The sequence below is a fragment of the Cygnus atratus genome, chromosome 2 (assembly GCF_013377495.2).
Source record: "Cygnus atratus isolate AKBS03 ecotype Queensland, Australia chromosome 2, CAtr_DNAZoo_HiC_assembly, whole genome shotgun sequence".
Lineage (NCBI taxonomy): Eukaryota > Metazoa > Chordata > Aves > Anseriformes > Anatidae > Cygnus > Cygnus atratus.
Window position 1 is genome coordinate 15,303,480 of NC_066363.1, and position 16,825 is coordinate 15,320,304.

At 38.9% G+C, this 16,825-nt stretch overlaps 1 protein-coding gene across 1 annotated transcript in view; it reads left to right on the plus strand.

Moving 5' to 3' along the window:
- NRP1 (neuropilin 1) overlaps positions 1-12,915 on the plus strand; it is a 111,889-nt gene extending 98,974 nt beyond the window's left edge. Inside the window, 5 exon segments of the mRNA XM_035545500.2 lie at positions 2,640-2,777; positions 5,479-5,750; positions 6,252-6,345; positions 7,850-7,906; positions 9,174-12,915. Coding sequence (XP_035401393.1) covers positions 2,640-2,777; positions 5,479-5,750; positions 6,252-6,345; positions 7,850-7,906; positions 9,174-9,463 — 851 coding nt within the window. The 3' untranslated portion in view covers positions 9,464-12,915.
- The last annotated feature ends 3,910 nt before the right edge of the window (positions 12,916-16,825 follow it).

Here is a 16,825-nt window from a genome sequence, read left to right on the forward strand (position 1 = left end):
TAGAATTAACAATTAAATTTTGGATATTTTCCTCATCTATTTCAATGTCCAGTTTTCTTCGAATTGTGCTCAGCTTTAGCAGCATTCAAGGGAAGCAGTGTTGTTCACACTATATGAGAAGGTATTTCCTTTGATCAGTATTGAACTTCACTGGATGCCTCATAGTTTGCGGGCTATGAAATGGGGAAAACAGAACATTGTAATCTTCCTTCTTCTTCACCCATTTATATATTTCTCCTGTGTCCTCTGCTATTTATTTTTATTCAGAGTTGAACAATCCTTGTCCTATCAGTCTCTTTGTGCTATATGCTTATTTATGCTGTTACATCTTCAAATATATGTGATCTCTCTACCACTGTTCTCCTTTCTTGTGGTTTGAATACCACGCAGGCTATCATAAGCTTTGCATTATATAATCCTTTGGGATTAATAAAATTAATTTTGTTTTAGGTTTTCTAGGGCCTTTTTTAAAGTTCTGTTTCATGGCTCTGATGGCAAAGCCATGCAATATAGCTCTCTCTAGGCCTCCTAAACAATGAAAGGATATTTTTCACAAACTTAAAACCCTTTAATTCATTTCAATGTCACTCTGTTTCTTTAAAAAAAATTCCCCTTGATTTTCAGATGTCCCCTTTCGGACAAGATCTCTTTGATTACGGTCCCATTGTCTAGGAAAGAAAAAAAAAAAACATATACTGAAGTAAGAAACATAATGGATTGCCTTTCTGTACCCATGTGTGCACAGGCTGAGTTCTGCTTCTTCAACGTTGTGAGCCCAAAGAGAGATTGTTCACCACGATCTTCCCCTTTCCTAGAAAGGGCTGGGGTCTGCCAGGAAACACGTTTTCTCCACATTGAATTCCTGCAACAGACAGTATCTGTTTAATTCATTTGTTCCCAGTTAGGATGCCGCATCCGTGACAATGTCGGGTAGACCCCTCTGGAGGCCGGCAGGAGGGCGGGGGCGGCAGGCGAGATGGGGCAGATGAAAGGCAGGAGAAGAGACAGGGCTCAGTGCTGAGCTGCCGTAGCAGAAGGGATGGATGGGATCTGCCATGCACCCAGACCTCTCTGCTGACAGAAGGGCATTTTGGGGGGCCCAGAGGGGAGAGGGCACCGTGGCTGCCATGCAGGAGTACGATGAGTTGAGTTAAAACTTTGTCTGGGAGCGAGGTCTCACTGAACAAGGACACAGCGGGCAAGGAGAGAGTGATAGATGAACCCCTTTTGTATCTGTCCTGTCTTAACCTACTCACTTGAGGTTTCCTTTGAGGTTCATAAAATAACAGTTCTAGTTTACTTCCTATTAAAATCTGGCTTGTGAGTTCAAAAGCCTTTCCAGTCTTCCCTGGGCTGCTCACTGTGTGGAGAAGGTCTTTCCCTCTTCAGACTGGAGGAGATCCACCTCAGAGGTCTGCCCGGCTGCAGGTCCCAGCACACTTCCCACATTTCTCCATATTTTCCCACAATAAACAAAAGACATTCTAAGTTTTACATTACCTCTCTCTCTCTCTCTTTTTTTATTATTAATTTTTATTTTTAAGTAATGGGAGAGATAGCAAAAGAACACAATTGTTCCCCCAGAGCTGATAGTGATGGGAGCACAGAGTCCTTTGTTCTCAGTTTATATTTGCACAAAGTATCTCGTTAAATTAAACCTAAGTTTTTTCCTTTAATAAGGCGTGAGTCATGTCTGAGAAAAGACTTCAGAATTTGGTCACATTGCTTTAGAAAGAGTATTGCTCTAGTGGGAGTTGCCATTGCTCAAGGTGAGGTAAAAGTTCATACCAGTGGGGTAGAAATCAAAAGCCCAAAAGATTTCAAACTGGTTCTGAAAATAAGAAATACACGGGATTTATGTGCTATCTTTGTATAATATTCCCATCCAAATTCCAAGTTGTATTGAATAAAATAAGCTACTAGGTATTAAACCTTTGGGCAGAATTGAAGAGAAGCTGAAAACAAGATATGATCTCATCCTGACCATAATACCAGACTTCCCTTGTTTTATGTGGAGCTTGTTTTGAAGCTTATTTTCAGTTCACTTGGCAATCAGCCACATTTGTCCCTTTTCTGTCTCAATTTGTCCATTTCAATGCTGCCATCTTGTGGGCCTACTTGTCTGGAAGATGCTGAAATACTGTTTCACACTGAAGCCACGTATTATACGTTTCACCAGAAATCCTTTATGGACAAGAACATTTCACTAGTATTCCTGACTTTTCTTATTTTTATCCAAAGCTTATTGTGATTTGTTGCACAGTTATGGTGCAAATGTATATTAACAACCAGTGAATATATCTGATAAGCCAGAGCTTTCTTTTTGAGTCATATATATTACAACAGAGTTATCAGACAATGTGTATCAGACAATGTGGGCAAATCAGAAGAATTAATCTAACGACATAATGTCACAAAATATGGTTCATAAAGAGACAAAAACCAGGTATATCATTTACTAGACATAGCCATTCTTCATCTTTTTCCTAGAAGGGCTGCTCTTGTTATGGCTTCTCAGACTTTCAAGTGGGAATGGCTCCCTTAAATATCAAATAAATACAATTGGTTCTGAAATGCAAAATCTGAATAACGCAATTAATAATCATATTTCCTTCCTTCTTTTCTCTCTTTTCCTGCAGAGTTGCCAATATACAACTTCAACTGTGGGTTTGGCTGGGGATCTCACAAGACTTTGTGCCACTGGGAACATGACAACCAGGTGGATTTGAAGTGGGCAATTCTGACCAGCAAAACTGGGCCAATTCAAGACCACACAGGTAATCATGAGTTCATGATTTAGGCATTTTACACAGGAAGAAGTTGTTCTGTTTTACACCAAGATGCCTTCCAAAACCACAGGAGCGTGAGTTATACCTAAAATATGAATTATGGGAAAGATAAGTGTGGGCAAACTGATCTGTAATGTGTAGACACAACTGACCATAATTGTCCCTCTGTTGGGGAATAAAGATCATTTATGGTCAGGAATTGAAGATATTCCCTCCTTCTGACTAGCCTTTGGATAACTGCCATCCAGGGTAGGGGGAAAAAAAAAAAAAAAAAGAATAGCCAAATATTCTGCAAATATAACTTACCAAATGATACCGTCCTGAACAAACCTCATGAACTATTCCTGTTTATAGTTACTGTCTGCTACAGAAAGGTGTTGCAAGTAAAACTTCCCCAATGGACTTGTTTTGATGTCCTCCTCCTCTCCAACAGGAGCTGGCGATTGCAGTGATCCTTTTGCTCACACAGAGTTTTTCCAGAATTATTACCCTGGGAAATAGATTGGTTGGTTTTGTAGTATCTAACTCATGGCTCTGCATAATTAGGCAATAAATATGCTGCTGGCTAGTGGAGAAGGGAAGGCAGTGTGTGACCTGCACAGTCTCTCACTTCAGTGTTCTCTCTTGCATACGTGCAGATTAATCAAATGTGTTAGAGATGAACCCCCCCTTCCCACTTCTGCAACCCCTTTGCCTAATGAGAATGACAAGGAAATTAGACAAAATTGGACTTTTTAAATTCTGAGACATTTTCAATTGAATCTTAAGACAAGTACAGTAGTTTCAGGGAAAGAAAAAAAAAAGAAACTTATAATACTTTGACTATAAATGGCATTGTACAAATAAATGGCATCAGATTAACTAAATGCAGTTAGCTGAAGTGAAGGCTGTAATGGTGGAAAAATTGATGTAAAGTAAAGTGAAATGGCTCAGTAGGATCTGACACTGAAAGGAGGTTAAAAGCTATGTTAGCCAGAGACTGACAAAATCTAAAAGGCATGCATAAGTAAAGCTCTAATTAAGACAATGAAGACAGAGTTCCTGACCCAGCACTGCAATAATATTCTGGAAATGAGAGCTATCAGCACTTTGCCACCAAGGATTATAGAGAGACTGAACCTGTCTTCAATCAAGAGATGAAGAAATGATATTTTTCAAATGAGATTTTGTTGTTTCTGCTGGGCCCTGCTAGTGCAGAAGGCTTATCCATTCCATCAACTGTAACTTCAATAAGTCTTCCAGGCAGCTCCTTTCGATCTTTGCTACACTCACTTTCAATATTGTCCAGAATTTTCCTTCATCTCCAAGGGCACCTTCACCTGCCAGGTTTGCCATCTGGGCGGGGTGAGTGTGAACGCAGACCACAAGCAGTCTGAATGGCACTGCCATCCTAACCATACCCCTCAGCGTGGCTATTAACCAGCAAAGCCACCTTGCACATTGGCAGAACAGCAATGAGCAATCCCCAAGTATATCTTGCTCTCAGCTTTACTTGTATAAAGCTGAAGAAACTCCACATAAGTGATATTCAACAACAATTGCTTTATGACAGCAGAATATTCTATACACCACTTCAAAATGTACGTTATGATTAATTTTGGCCAGTTAGGTCGTCTGGGATGACATCCTAATGCTGTGATTATTTTCCTTTTTTTGGATTTCCCTATCACCATTCTTTGATGAGATTTGCACACGTGTTGTGCTGCTCTCTACACAGAAGCAAAGTTGGAAAGAACATATAGGCAAATAACATATGCCAGTAAATGCTGTTTCCATCCTGTTACGTGACTATATAATGTATGCAATTTACTCACCCACAACAGGTGAACTTTGTATTTTTCTACCCTAATCCTCTGCAAATAGGCTGTTCAACAGCTGACTGAAATGGCGGCTTGGCTAGTGCAAATCACAAGCACTTTACTGTAGTCAGTATCTCACTTAGCATTTTGTTACCAAATTGCATTCCCCCCTGCTTCCCTCCCAGTGTGATTAAACAAGTGATTTTTCAAAGTTAAGGGGATCCAGTGTTTAGATTTCAACATGTATAGATCCATTCTGCTCTTCAGAAAATACCAACCATAATCTTAATCTTCTGGAAAATGGCTCACAAAAATACGGAGCCCAATATATTATTGCCAAAATCAAATGGAATATCTCTGGCACCATTTGTGACAATAGTATAACTTGATTTAGGAACACTGTTTAGATTTCAGTTCCTGATCTCAGACCGTAGCTGCTCACAGCTATCTTCTTCTCCAGTGCTCTTCCCATTCTGACCTTGCCTTCTCAAACACAGACTAAACAGAGATTAAAACAGCTCTTTGCACAATCAGTGTGGAGCAGGCCCAGGGGATTTCTGCCAAGCCTGCTGCACAAGGACTGGCTCTCCTCAAGAGGTGCCCACTGACTAGTGCAGCATACGTTGTCACACTGAACGTGCTCTTGCCTCCTTTCCTGAGCAATTCTTGGCACAGGCCATCCTGGTGAGCAGCGCAGGAGACAATGGCGAGCAGATATAAACTCTCCTTGGAGCACGTGTGCTTCCCCAGAGCTCCCAGAGCACTGCCCTCAGCTGTGAGACTTGGCAGGAAGCAATGTGAGCAGGGGTGGCTGAGGCTCGGGTTTATTAGGTGAACAAATAAAATGACATTTGGTCACTATTTCTAACGCAGTCCTTCTGTCACAGCAGGAGATGGCAACTTCATTTACTCGCAAGCTGACGAAAGCCAGAAAGGCAAAGTTGCCCGGCTGCTGAGCCCCGTGATTTACTCACAGAACTCTGCCCACTGCATGACCTTCTGGTACCATATGTCCGGCCCGCATGTCGGCACCCTGAAGATCAAGCTGCGGTACCAAAAGCCAGATGAATACGACCAGGTGCTGTGGACCCTAAGCGGGCACCAGGCAAACTGCTGGAAGGAGGGACGTGTTCTTCTGCACAAGTCTGTGAAACACTACCAGGTGAGTGTGGCCATCGTTCGCTACGCTGACAGAGATGATGCCATGGAGACCTCGCTGGTCGTTTTATACGCTTTAGCAGAAAATGTCACTGGAGGATTTATGTAGACAGGTTTATACCTACAGATGAGGTGCTGCTGCTGTGACAGTAATAGTAGTGGCATATTTCATGGTATCTCAGATGACAGTGATACAAGCAATTTGTTATAGAAGACCAAATAAATACATTAGAAATCATTTCTCATCTGTCACAAAACTGCATCCTTGCCACAGTTTTGCTGCTGATGTAAAAGACTTCAGTGAAGTTATGACATTATATACATTCACATTTGCATGTGTAAGTTCAGAAAGACTTACAGTGCTGACTGACGGGCCACAATCAAAATATATGTAATATGGCATCGTGACAACTGGAGACGTGTGTTAACAGCTAATTAAAATTTCCTGAATGCTTCAATTGTGTGTTAACATGAAAACAATGTGAAAATTATCTTATTTTTCTAGGTGGTTATAGAGGGAGAAATTGGAAAAGGAAATGGAGGAATTGCTGTGGATGACATTAATATTGACAATCACGTAGCACAAGAGGATTGCAGAAGTAAGTACAAATAGGAAGAACGTATCGATATCTCATCCAAAATATGATTTAATTAGGTAGCTGGTTGGGGGTTTTTGGTTTTGGTTGTTTTTCTTTGTTTCTTTTTCTGTTTGTTTGCTTTTTGTGTGAGAAAGGGACACATAATTACTGCCTATATCGGAAACTTTGCACTGAAAACACCCTGATTTGGCCCATAGCTTAATTCATAGGCTGACCTCAGTACTGCAGTGATGCTGTCTTTTGGTTCAGAACTGGCACCCTACTGATGGGTCACAGCACGTTCACATCCTCACATCTCTCCCTGTATTTTTATTGATGTACTCTTAAAATTATTCTGCTTTTCCTAATGCTCTTACCTGACTTAAGTAATGCTCAAAATTCCAATTTAATTTCTTCACCCTTTTTAGATCATTTACCACTTGAAAACTATCCTAGGTTTTTTAAAGCACTGTATCAAACCCGCATTGGATGTGCAAGCATGGTGCAATGGCCCATGCCCTGTCCTCTGCTGTTCTGCAGCTCTGAGGTTGCTGTGACTCGTTTGCTATAGTCACCAGCTCCCAGACATATATCACTGAGTAATGTTAGATCATGGCCTGTTCCACATCTGAGCCAAGCTATTCTTGAGCCACTATTTCAGAGGTTTTATTTCTGGCCAGTCTTGAGTTATTCCAGTCACTGCTGATCATATCTGCATTGCATACTGCATGTAATTTGGCAGCAGCACCCACAGATAAACACAAGAAACTGAATCCTGTCCTTCACGATGGAGATTAAGCAATGACTTTCACATAGGAGAGGAAATAGAACTGAGAAGCGTCGGCATCAGAAATATAAACTTACGCCATCTGAGTTGGCAGCACAACTGAGAATAATAATAGAGGGTGTTCCTCACCCTTTGTGGCTAACAGCCATTTGAGGATAACATGACAGGCTTCCACTACATGGTAATTTCATTGCCAAATAAGAAGACTGTACAGTCTCTTCATTGTGCAGTCCATCTCCTGGGGTTCATCCTGGGCCACCAGAGTGACTGTTACCAGGAAAGAGAGGCAGGACATGGTGCCTGATCTTTCTGTGGTGTCCTCCTTTTAGGAGCCAAAGCCAACAGCTCAGTCTGCAGCCCAAACATGAGTGGTCTTGCTGCAGTCGGTGAAACTGTTCTTGTGATTAACTATGCCTTCACTGATGAAGTGTTATGGAATTGGGCTCCAAAATTGTAAATACAATGAATGAGATGCTAATTTATCACACTGATTTCTCTTTCCTAGGCATGGAAAACCCCTGCTGATAACTCTAAAACTGTGCCAAGATTGGGTGGAGAGGAGTTTTTAAATCCTTTTTTCTCCATTAATTTTCAGAGCCCATCATAATGAACAGTTCTGTCAAGCTGACATAATGATGCTCTGACACAGAAAAATCTGCTATACCATTATTGCCAGCATGATAGTCAATCAGTGTTTGTAACCTTAATAATCAATGTCAATTCTCTTTGCTTCATTAGAATCAACTGATGTGGAGAATGAAATAGATGAAGAAGACCCAGAAAGTAATCAAACAGGTAAAAAATGTGTTATTGTTACAAGAACATGAATTTAAAAGTGTATTTTCATGTGAATTTTTGTATTCTATTTATCTATTTATTTATAGATTGGTTCTCTTAACTGCTTATGGTACTGTGTTTTTTTTATTTATCTAGATCAAATACTAAAAAAGCTTATACTTATACTAATGATTTCATATTTTAATTCTTCTATGCCACTCAATCTTATAGATTTTCTATCATTTATAACTATCTCAAACATTTAAAATTATATTTTTATATATTTGTTACATTGCATACATCTATACGTACAGACGCTATAGATCCATAATATTTTGTTATCTAGAAGGCATGCCCAAAGCTGAAGAAAAGCTATCATTATATCTTACAATTTATGCCTCATGCGGTGTCTAGGTAATTAGGCTCAAAACTCTTCAGGCTAATCATTTCTCAGACCTTGCTGAAAATGTCATTTTATGACCAGTCTACCAAAGCATTATCGTTTTCAATGATGATAGCTGTAAATGGATCATTAAATGGATCATAACTGTCATATTGTCCCAATAATAAAATATAGTCACATTTTTTCAGGCATAGAGCTTAGGTGTTTTTTTTTTTCCTCTCTGTTACAGTCAGTGGGATTGTTATCATTGGTTTCAGTGAAAGCAGCATTTGTCCAGAAAGAGTTTTTTGCTTTTCCTGCAACAATTAGCAAAGTTTATAAGTTTATTTTATGTCCTTAATAAACTCAAAGAGGTGAGGGAAAACGTTATGATACCCAGTGAATATTTACACAAGGGGGCAGAGTGCTCTGCTGTGTCAGTTCCGTCCCTGTTTGCATTTCAAGGTCCAATCCTGAAGTCAGTGAAGTGGAGATGGACTCAAACTCGGTGGAAATTCCTGATCAGTGTCTAAGACTATAAATAGTCACACTGAGCTGTATAATATTTATTTAACATTTTGGAGCTAAATACCACAGGCAAAATATAACCAAAAGGTCTGGTTATTCATTCCCAAGACTCCTATGTAAATCAAGACAGAGTCAGACCCCTACTATCATGTAGCAGATTCAATGGCTGAAGAACAGTATGAAGAAATCAACAACTATTTGGGCCACATTATAGTTTTCAGCTGTTTATGACTACCCTCCAGGAAGCTAGGTTTTCAAATTATGTAGCAATTTATGCCAAAAACTTTATATTCTTTTTCTAAAATTCCAACTCATCAAACAAAGCTCTAACTCTAATCTGTTCTGAACATTTTGCAATTCTTTACTCCATTTCAGGGTTTACGCCTCGATATCATACAGATGAGGACTACGATGACAACATCTCCAGGAAACCAGGCAACGTCCTGAAAACCCTAGATCCAATCCTTATTACTATCATAGCCATGAGCGCACTTGGGGTGCTTTTAGGAGCCATCTGTGGAGTTGTCCTGTACTGTGCTTGTTGGCACAATGGGATGTCAGAGAGGAACTTGTCTGCACTGGAGAATTACAATTTTGAACTGGTCGATGGTGTAAAACTGAAGAAAGACAAACTAAACACACAGAATTCTTACTCGGAAGCATGAAGGTATAAAGTGAGTGGAGAAGTTTCAGAAAATCGAGATGGAAGGACATAGCTCGGTCATGCTGGGGAACTGTTGATCTTCTTTTACTGTACAGGCTGAAAAGTGCATTGATGACACTGAGCCAAGCTTTTCTCAGGAGCTTCAATGAGTGTGTAACCGATAAACATGGACACCAACCTGTGTTAACAATCTGAATCATGTACAGTCTGCTTTTTCTGTTGGTTTTATTTGAAATAATCAAATGCTGGTGTTGAGACCAAGTATGATTGACTTATAGTACATTTTGTCTTTCTTTCTCTCCCTTTCTTTTGTTTTCTGTTAATGGATAATTTTGTTTTACTGTGCAAAATCCAAGATGCTGTCACAAAATGTATTCAGTGGGGTCCTTTGGATGGACATGCTGTCTGTAGCTCAGTGCCCAGAAATTATTGGAGTAACAGCAATTTAGTGGACTCCTGCACCTGTATTTGTGTATAATTGCTCGTGTTGTGCATAGGCAAAGAAGGTTTAGGATGTTTTTGAAAGTACTGCTGCATCAGTACCAATATAGTGTGTCAGCTCTGTTTACGAAGCAATACAGTCAAATTTTATTGATGTTTTTCAGTGTTGTACTAAATTTTGTGCTTGTGAACTCCATAAAAGAGTATGTGCCATCATCAGACACAACTGGTAACTGAGTGTACTGCCTAAAATCTAAACAAAAAAAGTCCTTGGCACTGGCTAGTGTATGTCCTCTCAAGTGCCTTTTTGTTTGTACTGCTTCTCATTGTGTTAACATTGACTACAGCTCTGCTTCTCTCCAGTTGCGCCCTTGTCTTTAATCATATACTGATGGCTCACTGACTAAAAGAAAAGTATATTTTAGGGTAAGAAAGTAGCCTAAGGAAGGCAAGGGCTAATCAGATTTGACCACCTGGCTCGATTGTTCTGCTTTCTGTATTTCAACTTCATGTCTCTTGACCCTTTTGTATAAAGCTGCAATATCCCCTTTTATTGTTCTTTCATATAGAATGTATTTTCAACTGTAAAATCTCTCTCCCTTTTTCTTCTCATTCTCTCTTTCTCTCTCTGAGTAGATTGCATAAACATTTGCCATTGCCAAGGAAAGAAAACTGCAGCTTTAACTTGTTGGTAATGGCAAAGGATTTTATTAGAGTTTGTGTTAAAAAAATAAGGGAAAATTCTTAACTTTACCCTCCAAAGTCGAACTTTGGGTTTCTTCTTAACAGCATAAAGTGACAGTATCTTTTTTCCTGAAGTCATGAAACACATCTTTTATCCTGAACAACTTGCCTGTTAATTACACTAGGGAAAATGAATCCCTCACTGAAACAATTGCCTTTAAAATGAGAAACTTTCCTCCTGCCACTACCTGAATCAGACTTCTGTTCTCTCAGTAAACCTGTATTTTCATGCTAATCAATGCTAATTGGGCTTGCACATGGGTACTGAGGGCAGAATAAAATCCCACAGTGCATGTAGGGGATGTTCGTACCATTCTGTTATATCTGACTGGCATCTCATACCACGAGGTTTCTGTTTGACCAGAAGTGCAGATAGTGGTAGATTCAGTGAGCTGAGATAATTTAAGCTGTCAGGAAAATGTGCTCAACAATTATGTGGCAATTTTTTAATATTTAGGGACAAATATTATTGGACAAATAATATCCAACAGCTTATGCAGCTGGTCCAGAAGGGTAAAAAGAAACAAGTATGTTGTGCTCAGGAGAACACAGGAGGAGGTGAGGGGGCAGAGGGTTTCTCCCCTACTACCACTGTGAGGGCAGCCCCAGGCCATCTGCAGTGACCTCCACTACACAGCTGGAGCTGGGGAGCTTCAGCCAATGCAAACCTGGTGGAAGGGGTGTCCTGCAAAGTCCTGAACTCCTTCCTCACTGAATTCCCTCCATAGAGCCAGGGAAGTGATTGTGACTTTTGGAGTTAGTCCTTTCCAAAACTGATTTTGTAGTAGAGCAATGAAGTATCCTGCCCAGGGTTAGGACTACAGAAGGGCTAATTCACCATTGAATTACTACAGCAACAGAATACACCCCTATTTCTCAATTAAATGTTTTGAAGCATATCTACCAACGTAAACAATGCTAATCATAAAACAGAAACTAATCACAAAACAGAAAATCCTGTGGAAACCAGTAACCCAGAAATTGAAGAAGAGGGAGGGAGACTAAAGGTTAAAAATATGAGGTAGGTAGTTGAAAATATTTTAGAGGAAGACTCAATAGAAAAAACAGTGGACAGTTGCAACTTCAAAGAACTCCTAAAGCAGAGACTATAGTGAATATTCAAACACACACTTCAGGTCTTCATACCTTTGCCTAAATTGTAAGAATTACCTCCCCAGGCTCTAGACCTTGGGTCATCCAGAAGGTGAGACGGAGCACCTAAGGCCTGAAAATTAAGCCCAAAATTTAGACCATGAAATGGCCCCAGTGACAAGCTCACTTTGGCAGAGGCAGAATTTTCATTTATATCTTACAGTGTAAGCTGACCATCATGGTATCGCAGCAGCTAGTTAATTAACCCAAAGATAATGGATTTTTCAAAACTATTTTCAGCATACCACCATGTGATTCAGTTGTGTTAGGATCTGCTATCCTTAGCTCAAAACACTTCTAGTCCACTAGCCTGAGAGTTACATTTATGTATTGCCTTGAAGAGAAAATCCCACTGGGGAGCCCAGATGCAAAACTTTTTGAAATATTCCCATGGATTTCAATAGATTCTGGACCAGCTCTTGGTCTTGGTCTGTTTGAAGAGTAAAGCTGGTGGTTGGTTTTTTGTTTTTCTGTAATATTTTAACATACTGAGAATGGTAAACATAAAAAGAATTGTATCTCCTTTGTGGTCTTCAGACCTTACTATGATAATGAGGATCTAGCACTGAAGATTTGATTTCTCTGAAGGTAATAGAATGAAAGTTGCCCTTCAAAAAAGGAAAAATGATACTGCAACTTTACATTGAAAAGTATCTTGCACTGATAAATATATTTAAAAAAAATTATATGTTTATAAAGTTATTAATTTGTAAAGGCAGTGTTACAAAATGTTCAGTTTATATTGTTTTAGATTGTTTCATAATTTTTAAAGTGTAAAATAACATATTTTTTTCTTTATTGAAAAACTATAAAAATCTTCTGTAGTAAAATGATTTCATTTTACTGGTATATTATTGCTTCATGTTTTGTACCATCATAAAACTTTGTGCAAATTTTTTTTACAGAAATTTTTATTTTCTATGACAATATGACACTTGTAAATTGTTGTTTCAAAATGAACAGCGAAGCCTTAACTTTAAATGACATTTGTATTCTCAGACGCTGAGTAGCATAAAAAAAAAATCACATAGAACTGAACTGTAACTTAAATTTCCAAACTATGACTACTACATTCCAAAGAAACAGTTGAATTAAACATTTTCATAAAATATCCCATACCTGATGTATTTTATTATACTAAAATGGATTTATTAAATGTCTGTTTTTCTTTAGAATCTTGCAACAAGCACAATGTTTTAATCATGGCTACACTTGTTCGAAGGCAATTAGTTAGAATAAAAGTTAGGGTATATCTTGCTAGCTTTAGGTATTTACTGAACGTTTCTAAACTTAAGTTTCTCATCTAATCTGGTTGTCTCAACTATCCTTATGCACAATGGACAGACACCTGGGTAGGACAGTTCATTGTTTAGGGTGGTTTTAGCAGCATGGTTTTAATACTAAGCACTTTGCACATTAAAATTTGTCAAATCTTTATTTTGCACTTATGAGCAGTGCACATACTGTCAGTATGTCATTAGTTTGAGTGCTCATGGACATACTTACCTCAGCTACTTTGCTACTCCTGGGAAAAATATTGTGCTTATTACCATATTTTTGATGATTGTGATACTTGAAGAGAAAATATCAAATCTTTTCTCCTTGAGAAAGCAGTATTATGGGTATGGGTTTAAAATATGAGCTGGAACTACAGCAATGCTTCTAACAAAACTTTGCTTTGTGGTTAGAGTGGGGATTGCTCTTGAAAACTAGTTGTAAAGGTTGTTGTTCATACAATCACTAAATCCAGATTTCTTAGGAATGTACTTCATTGCATTCTGTTTGTTTCTGTGATACTCAGCCGCAAGGCATTTTGAGGGAAAATAGATGACAATGGAATTAATTAGTGGGAAAAAGAAAAAAAAATCTATAAAGTGAATCCATTGAGGATGAAGTTGAGAAAAGACAGACAAGTATTTCAAGTTAAGAAAATTGTCTTTCTTTCATTTAGGGGAAATTGATTAGCCTAGAAGCTAATATTTACTTAGCACTAAGCCTTCCATTTCCCACACTAAAGAGACTGCATGAAGGAAAGACAAAAATACTGCAATGGGTTCTGGTAGTGAAACCCACCATAACCTGTAAACTTGGAAGAAAATAATGACCAGATGGAAATAACAGATTGTTCATCTAAAGAAAGCCAAAGCCAGGAGTACATAACTCTGAGGTTCAAATATTAGGGTCATGGTCTGCAAAAAGGGTCTTAGGCAAGTAGACACAAGCAAACCCTGTCATTATTTTACAAATCAAAGAAACCAGCCCTAAATCAGCAGCCATGTAGCTGCAGTGCTGGACCCAGTCTCATTTCATTGCCCTTTAGCAGAACATAAAATATGATTATACAGCAACAGGCAGATGCGCAGGAGAAGCAGGGGCAGCCCAGCTGACGTACAGTTGGGTAAGGACCCTTGGCATCACGGAAAGGACAGTCATGCCTACCTGTACAAGCCTGCCTGCTGGACCGAACCTACTGACCCCAGTGGAAAAAGAGTCTCCTCAGTCCTCATAAACTGCCTTCTGTGAGGCATATGAGGACTTAACAAGTGCTTACTAGCATATTTCTAAACTTGATCCCCATATGTCTTTTCTCATGTGTAATTAGTCTATTTTTAATTCAATTCTCCTAACCCACTTTCCCAAAGTCAAATGTCCAATTTGGTTTTGATTTTCAGATCACAGGTAAATTTGCAGACATTATGGTTGTTAGATCCCAGAACTAATTCCCTTCCTATTCTTTAATTATCCTGTCCTTTGCAATGCATTATGCCTAACAGCATATAGGTTCAAGCAACATTAATTTATTAGAGCTTTAATTTCTTCTTTTATACCATCTTATGCATCAAGTCACCCATAACCACAATTTTATCTACAAGTGTTTGTTGAATTATAACAAAGTGTATTTTTTTTCCATAGGATACTTTGTATAGCTGTTTTCTTTGCCCATTAGTCCCCCTGTAGACCCTAACTGGTTTTCTACAGTAGGTCAGTTCCCTGTATAAAGTTCTATTTTCATATTTACAATCATTCAAACTGTAATCTTATCACCTCAGGACTGATGGTGCCTCAATGGTTATAGCTGAAAATCTCATTAAAAAATCTTCTGGCACTTTTCACAGATGGATGGATTCTTATCATGTTTCCAAACCTAATTTCACCTTCAATAATCATATTCTCCTATTTAAATTTACATTGTTTTTATTCATCTTAGGCATTTAATTCATGTCCCTGTCACTGTGCAGCATCACTGTGCACCATGCACTGTGCTTCCCTACAGACAGCTGCATTTTCATCATGGGTGAGCTGGATCCTATTGAAAAAGGAATGACAGCTTTACTGGAGTGCCATTGGTACGAGAGAGGGAGGTCCAGTTGTGCTCTCAAGTGAAGAAAGCAAGGAGGAGGTGTTGTCATAATGCAGACTGAAGGATTTAATTATAAGAGGCTGGAGGATGAAGGGCTTGCCTGAGGAAAAAAATATTTCAGGTGATACAAGCTGTAAAAAAACTCCCATGTTCAATTCTCTTGTTTTTCCCTCACCAAAAAAATAAAAATATAAATATAAAATTCACAATTTCCCCAAAAAGGTTTGCATTACAGAAATCTCTCAAGAAGTTGCCATGTACTTTTAATTCCTCATGCACAGAGGAAGGGAAGGGATCCAACCCATCTGTTAGCTGAACCTAAACGGTGAACTTCTTCACTCAAAGAGGCAAATGGGTGCAGACGTGCCTTTGAAGACCCAGGCAGCATCTCAGGGCATTCTTCATGCATTATTTTTATCTTGAGCACCTCTATTCCCTTTCCTCTGTAACATGTTTCTCTATGCCAGTTTTCTGCTTCCCTCCCTTCCCAAACACTTTTACATTTCGTATTACTAAGGCGTGCATAGCATGAAATAGCCCTGTTCAGTGCCCACATACTCTGTGTCGGAAGAGAGGAGAAGAGCCCACTTCATCCCACCACTCCTTTTCCACATCCCTGCCAGGGATGTGTTCTCCATGTCAGGGGTACAACTGGTATCCCTTTAATAAATAATCTACCTTTCAGGAAGCTTCACTGTTTTATAGATCAGGAGTGATATCTTTGCATTAATCCACTAATTAAATATTGATACCAATCTTCCCGCTTAGTATTTACTTACCGGCTTCATAACTGTTAGCATAATTGAGTGGGTCACTCTTCTTTTGCCTTTTGAGACTACTGACTAAACCCAGTGTTTTATCTTTCTCTCCTTTTAACCTTCCAATCTGACTGTGTTTCCCATAGCTCTGTCAGCAAGGGAAAAAAAAATGGAAGCATAGTTGCCCCCTTTCTGTCAAAGAGACTGAAATAACTCATTGAATAAGTAGGAGAATTAAATTTATTTTAAAATGAGTTTTTGTGGAGTGAAAAACAAAGACATCTGGCTGGTTAGAGGTGTTGTTTGAGATGGCTGTGAAGCATTAAGGAGGGAGTCACTGGATCTGTCTGAAAAATATCCTGTAACACCTGTAAAGGTTTAACTAGACTGCAAAGTCATGAGAGCACAAGACTATTGAAGTAGGCAAGATGTAAACATATTGGTTTACCCCAGGCATGGTTGGAAAAATGAAAGAAAAACATGAAAATACTTAGTGCTAAGAGTAGATCGGAAAGGATCTTCTTACTCTAGGATCTACTAGTGTCTCTTTCAATCAGTTCTCAGAAGATGGAAGGCAAAACAAGGACTGAAGATAACTAAAGCTCAGTCCTACTTACAGCTCAAACTGGCTAATTCATGTCCTAGAGTTATCAAGCAGCTCTGAGACTGAAACAAGGAGAAGTTGCTTGCCACCACCCTTTGTGTAAAAGGTCTTTGACTCTTAATCCCAACTCCATTGCATAACCTTCAGTTACACACAGGCAGCAATACCACTTTGCAGCCATTGCCCACATAATCAAAAGTATAAGAAATATTTGTTGTAGGACATATTTTCTTTCTTTTGCATTTATTTGGCCTTACTTATTTTTAAGACAATACTTGCAAAATAAGCCATGTTCCCCCAGAC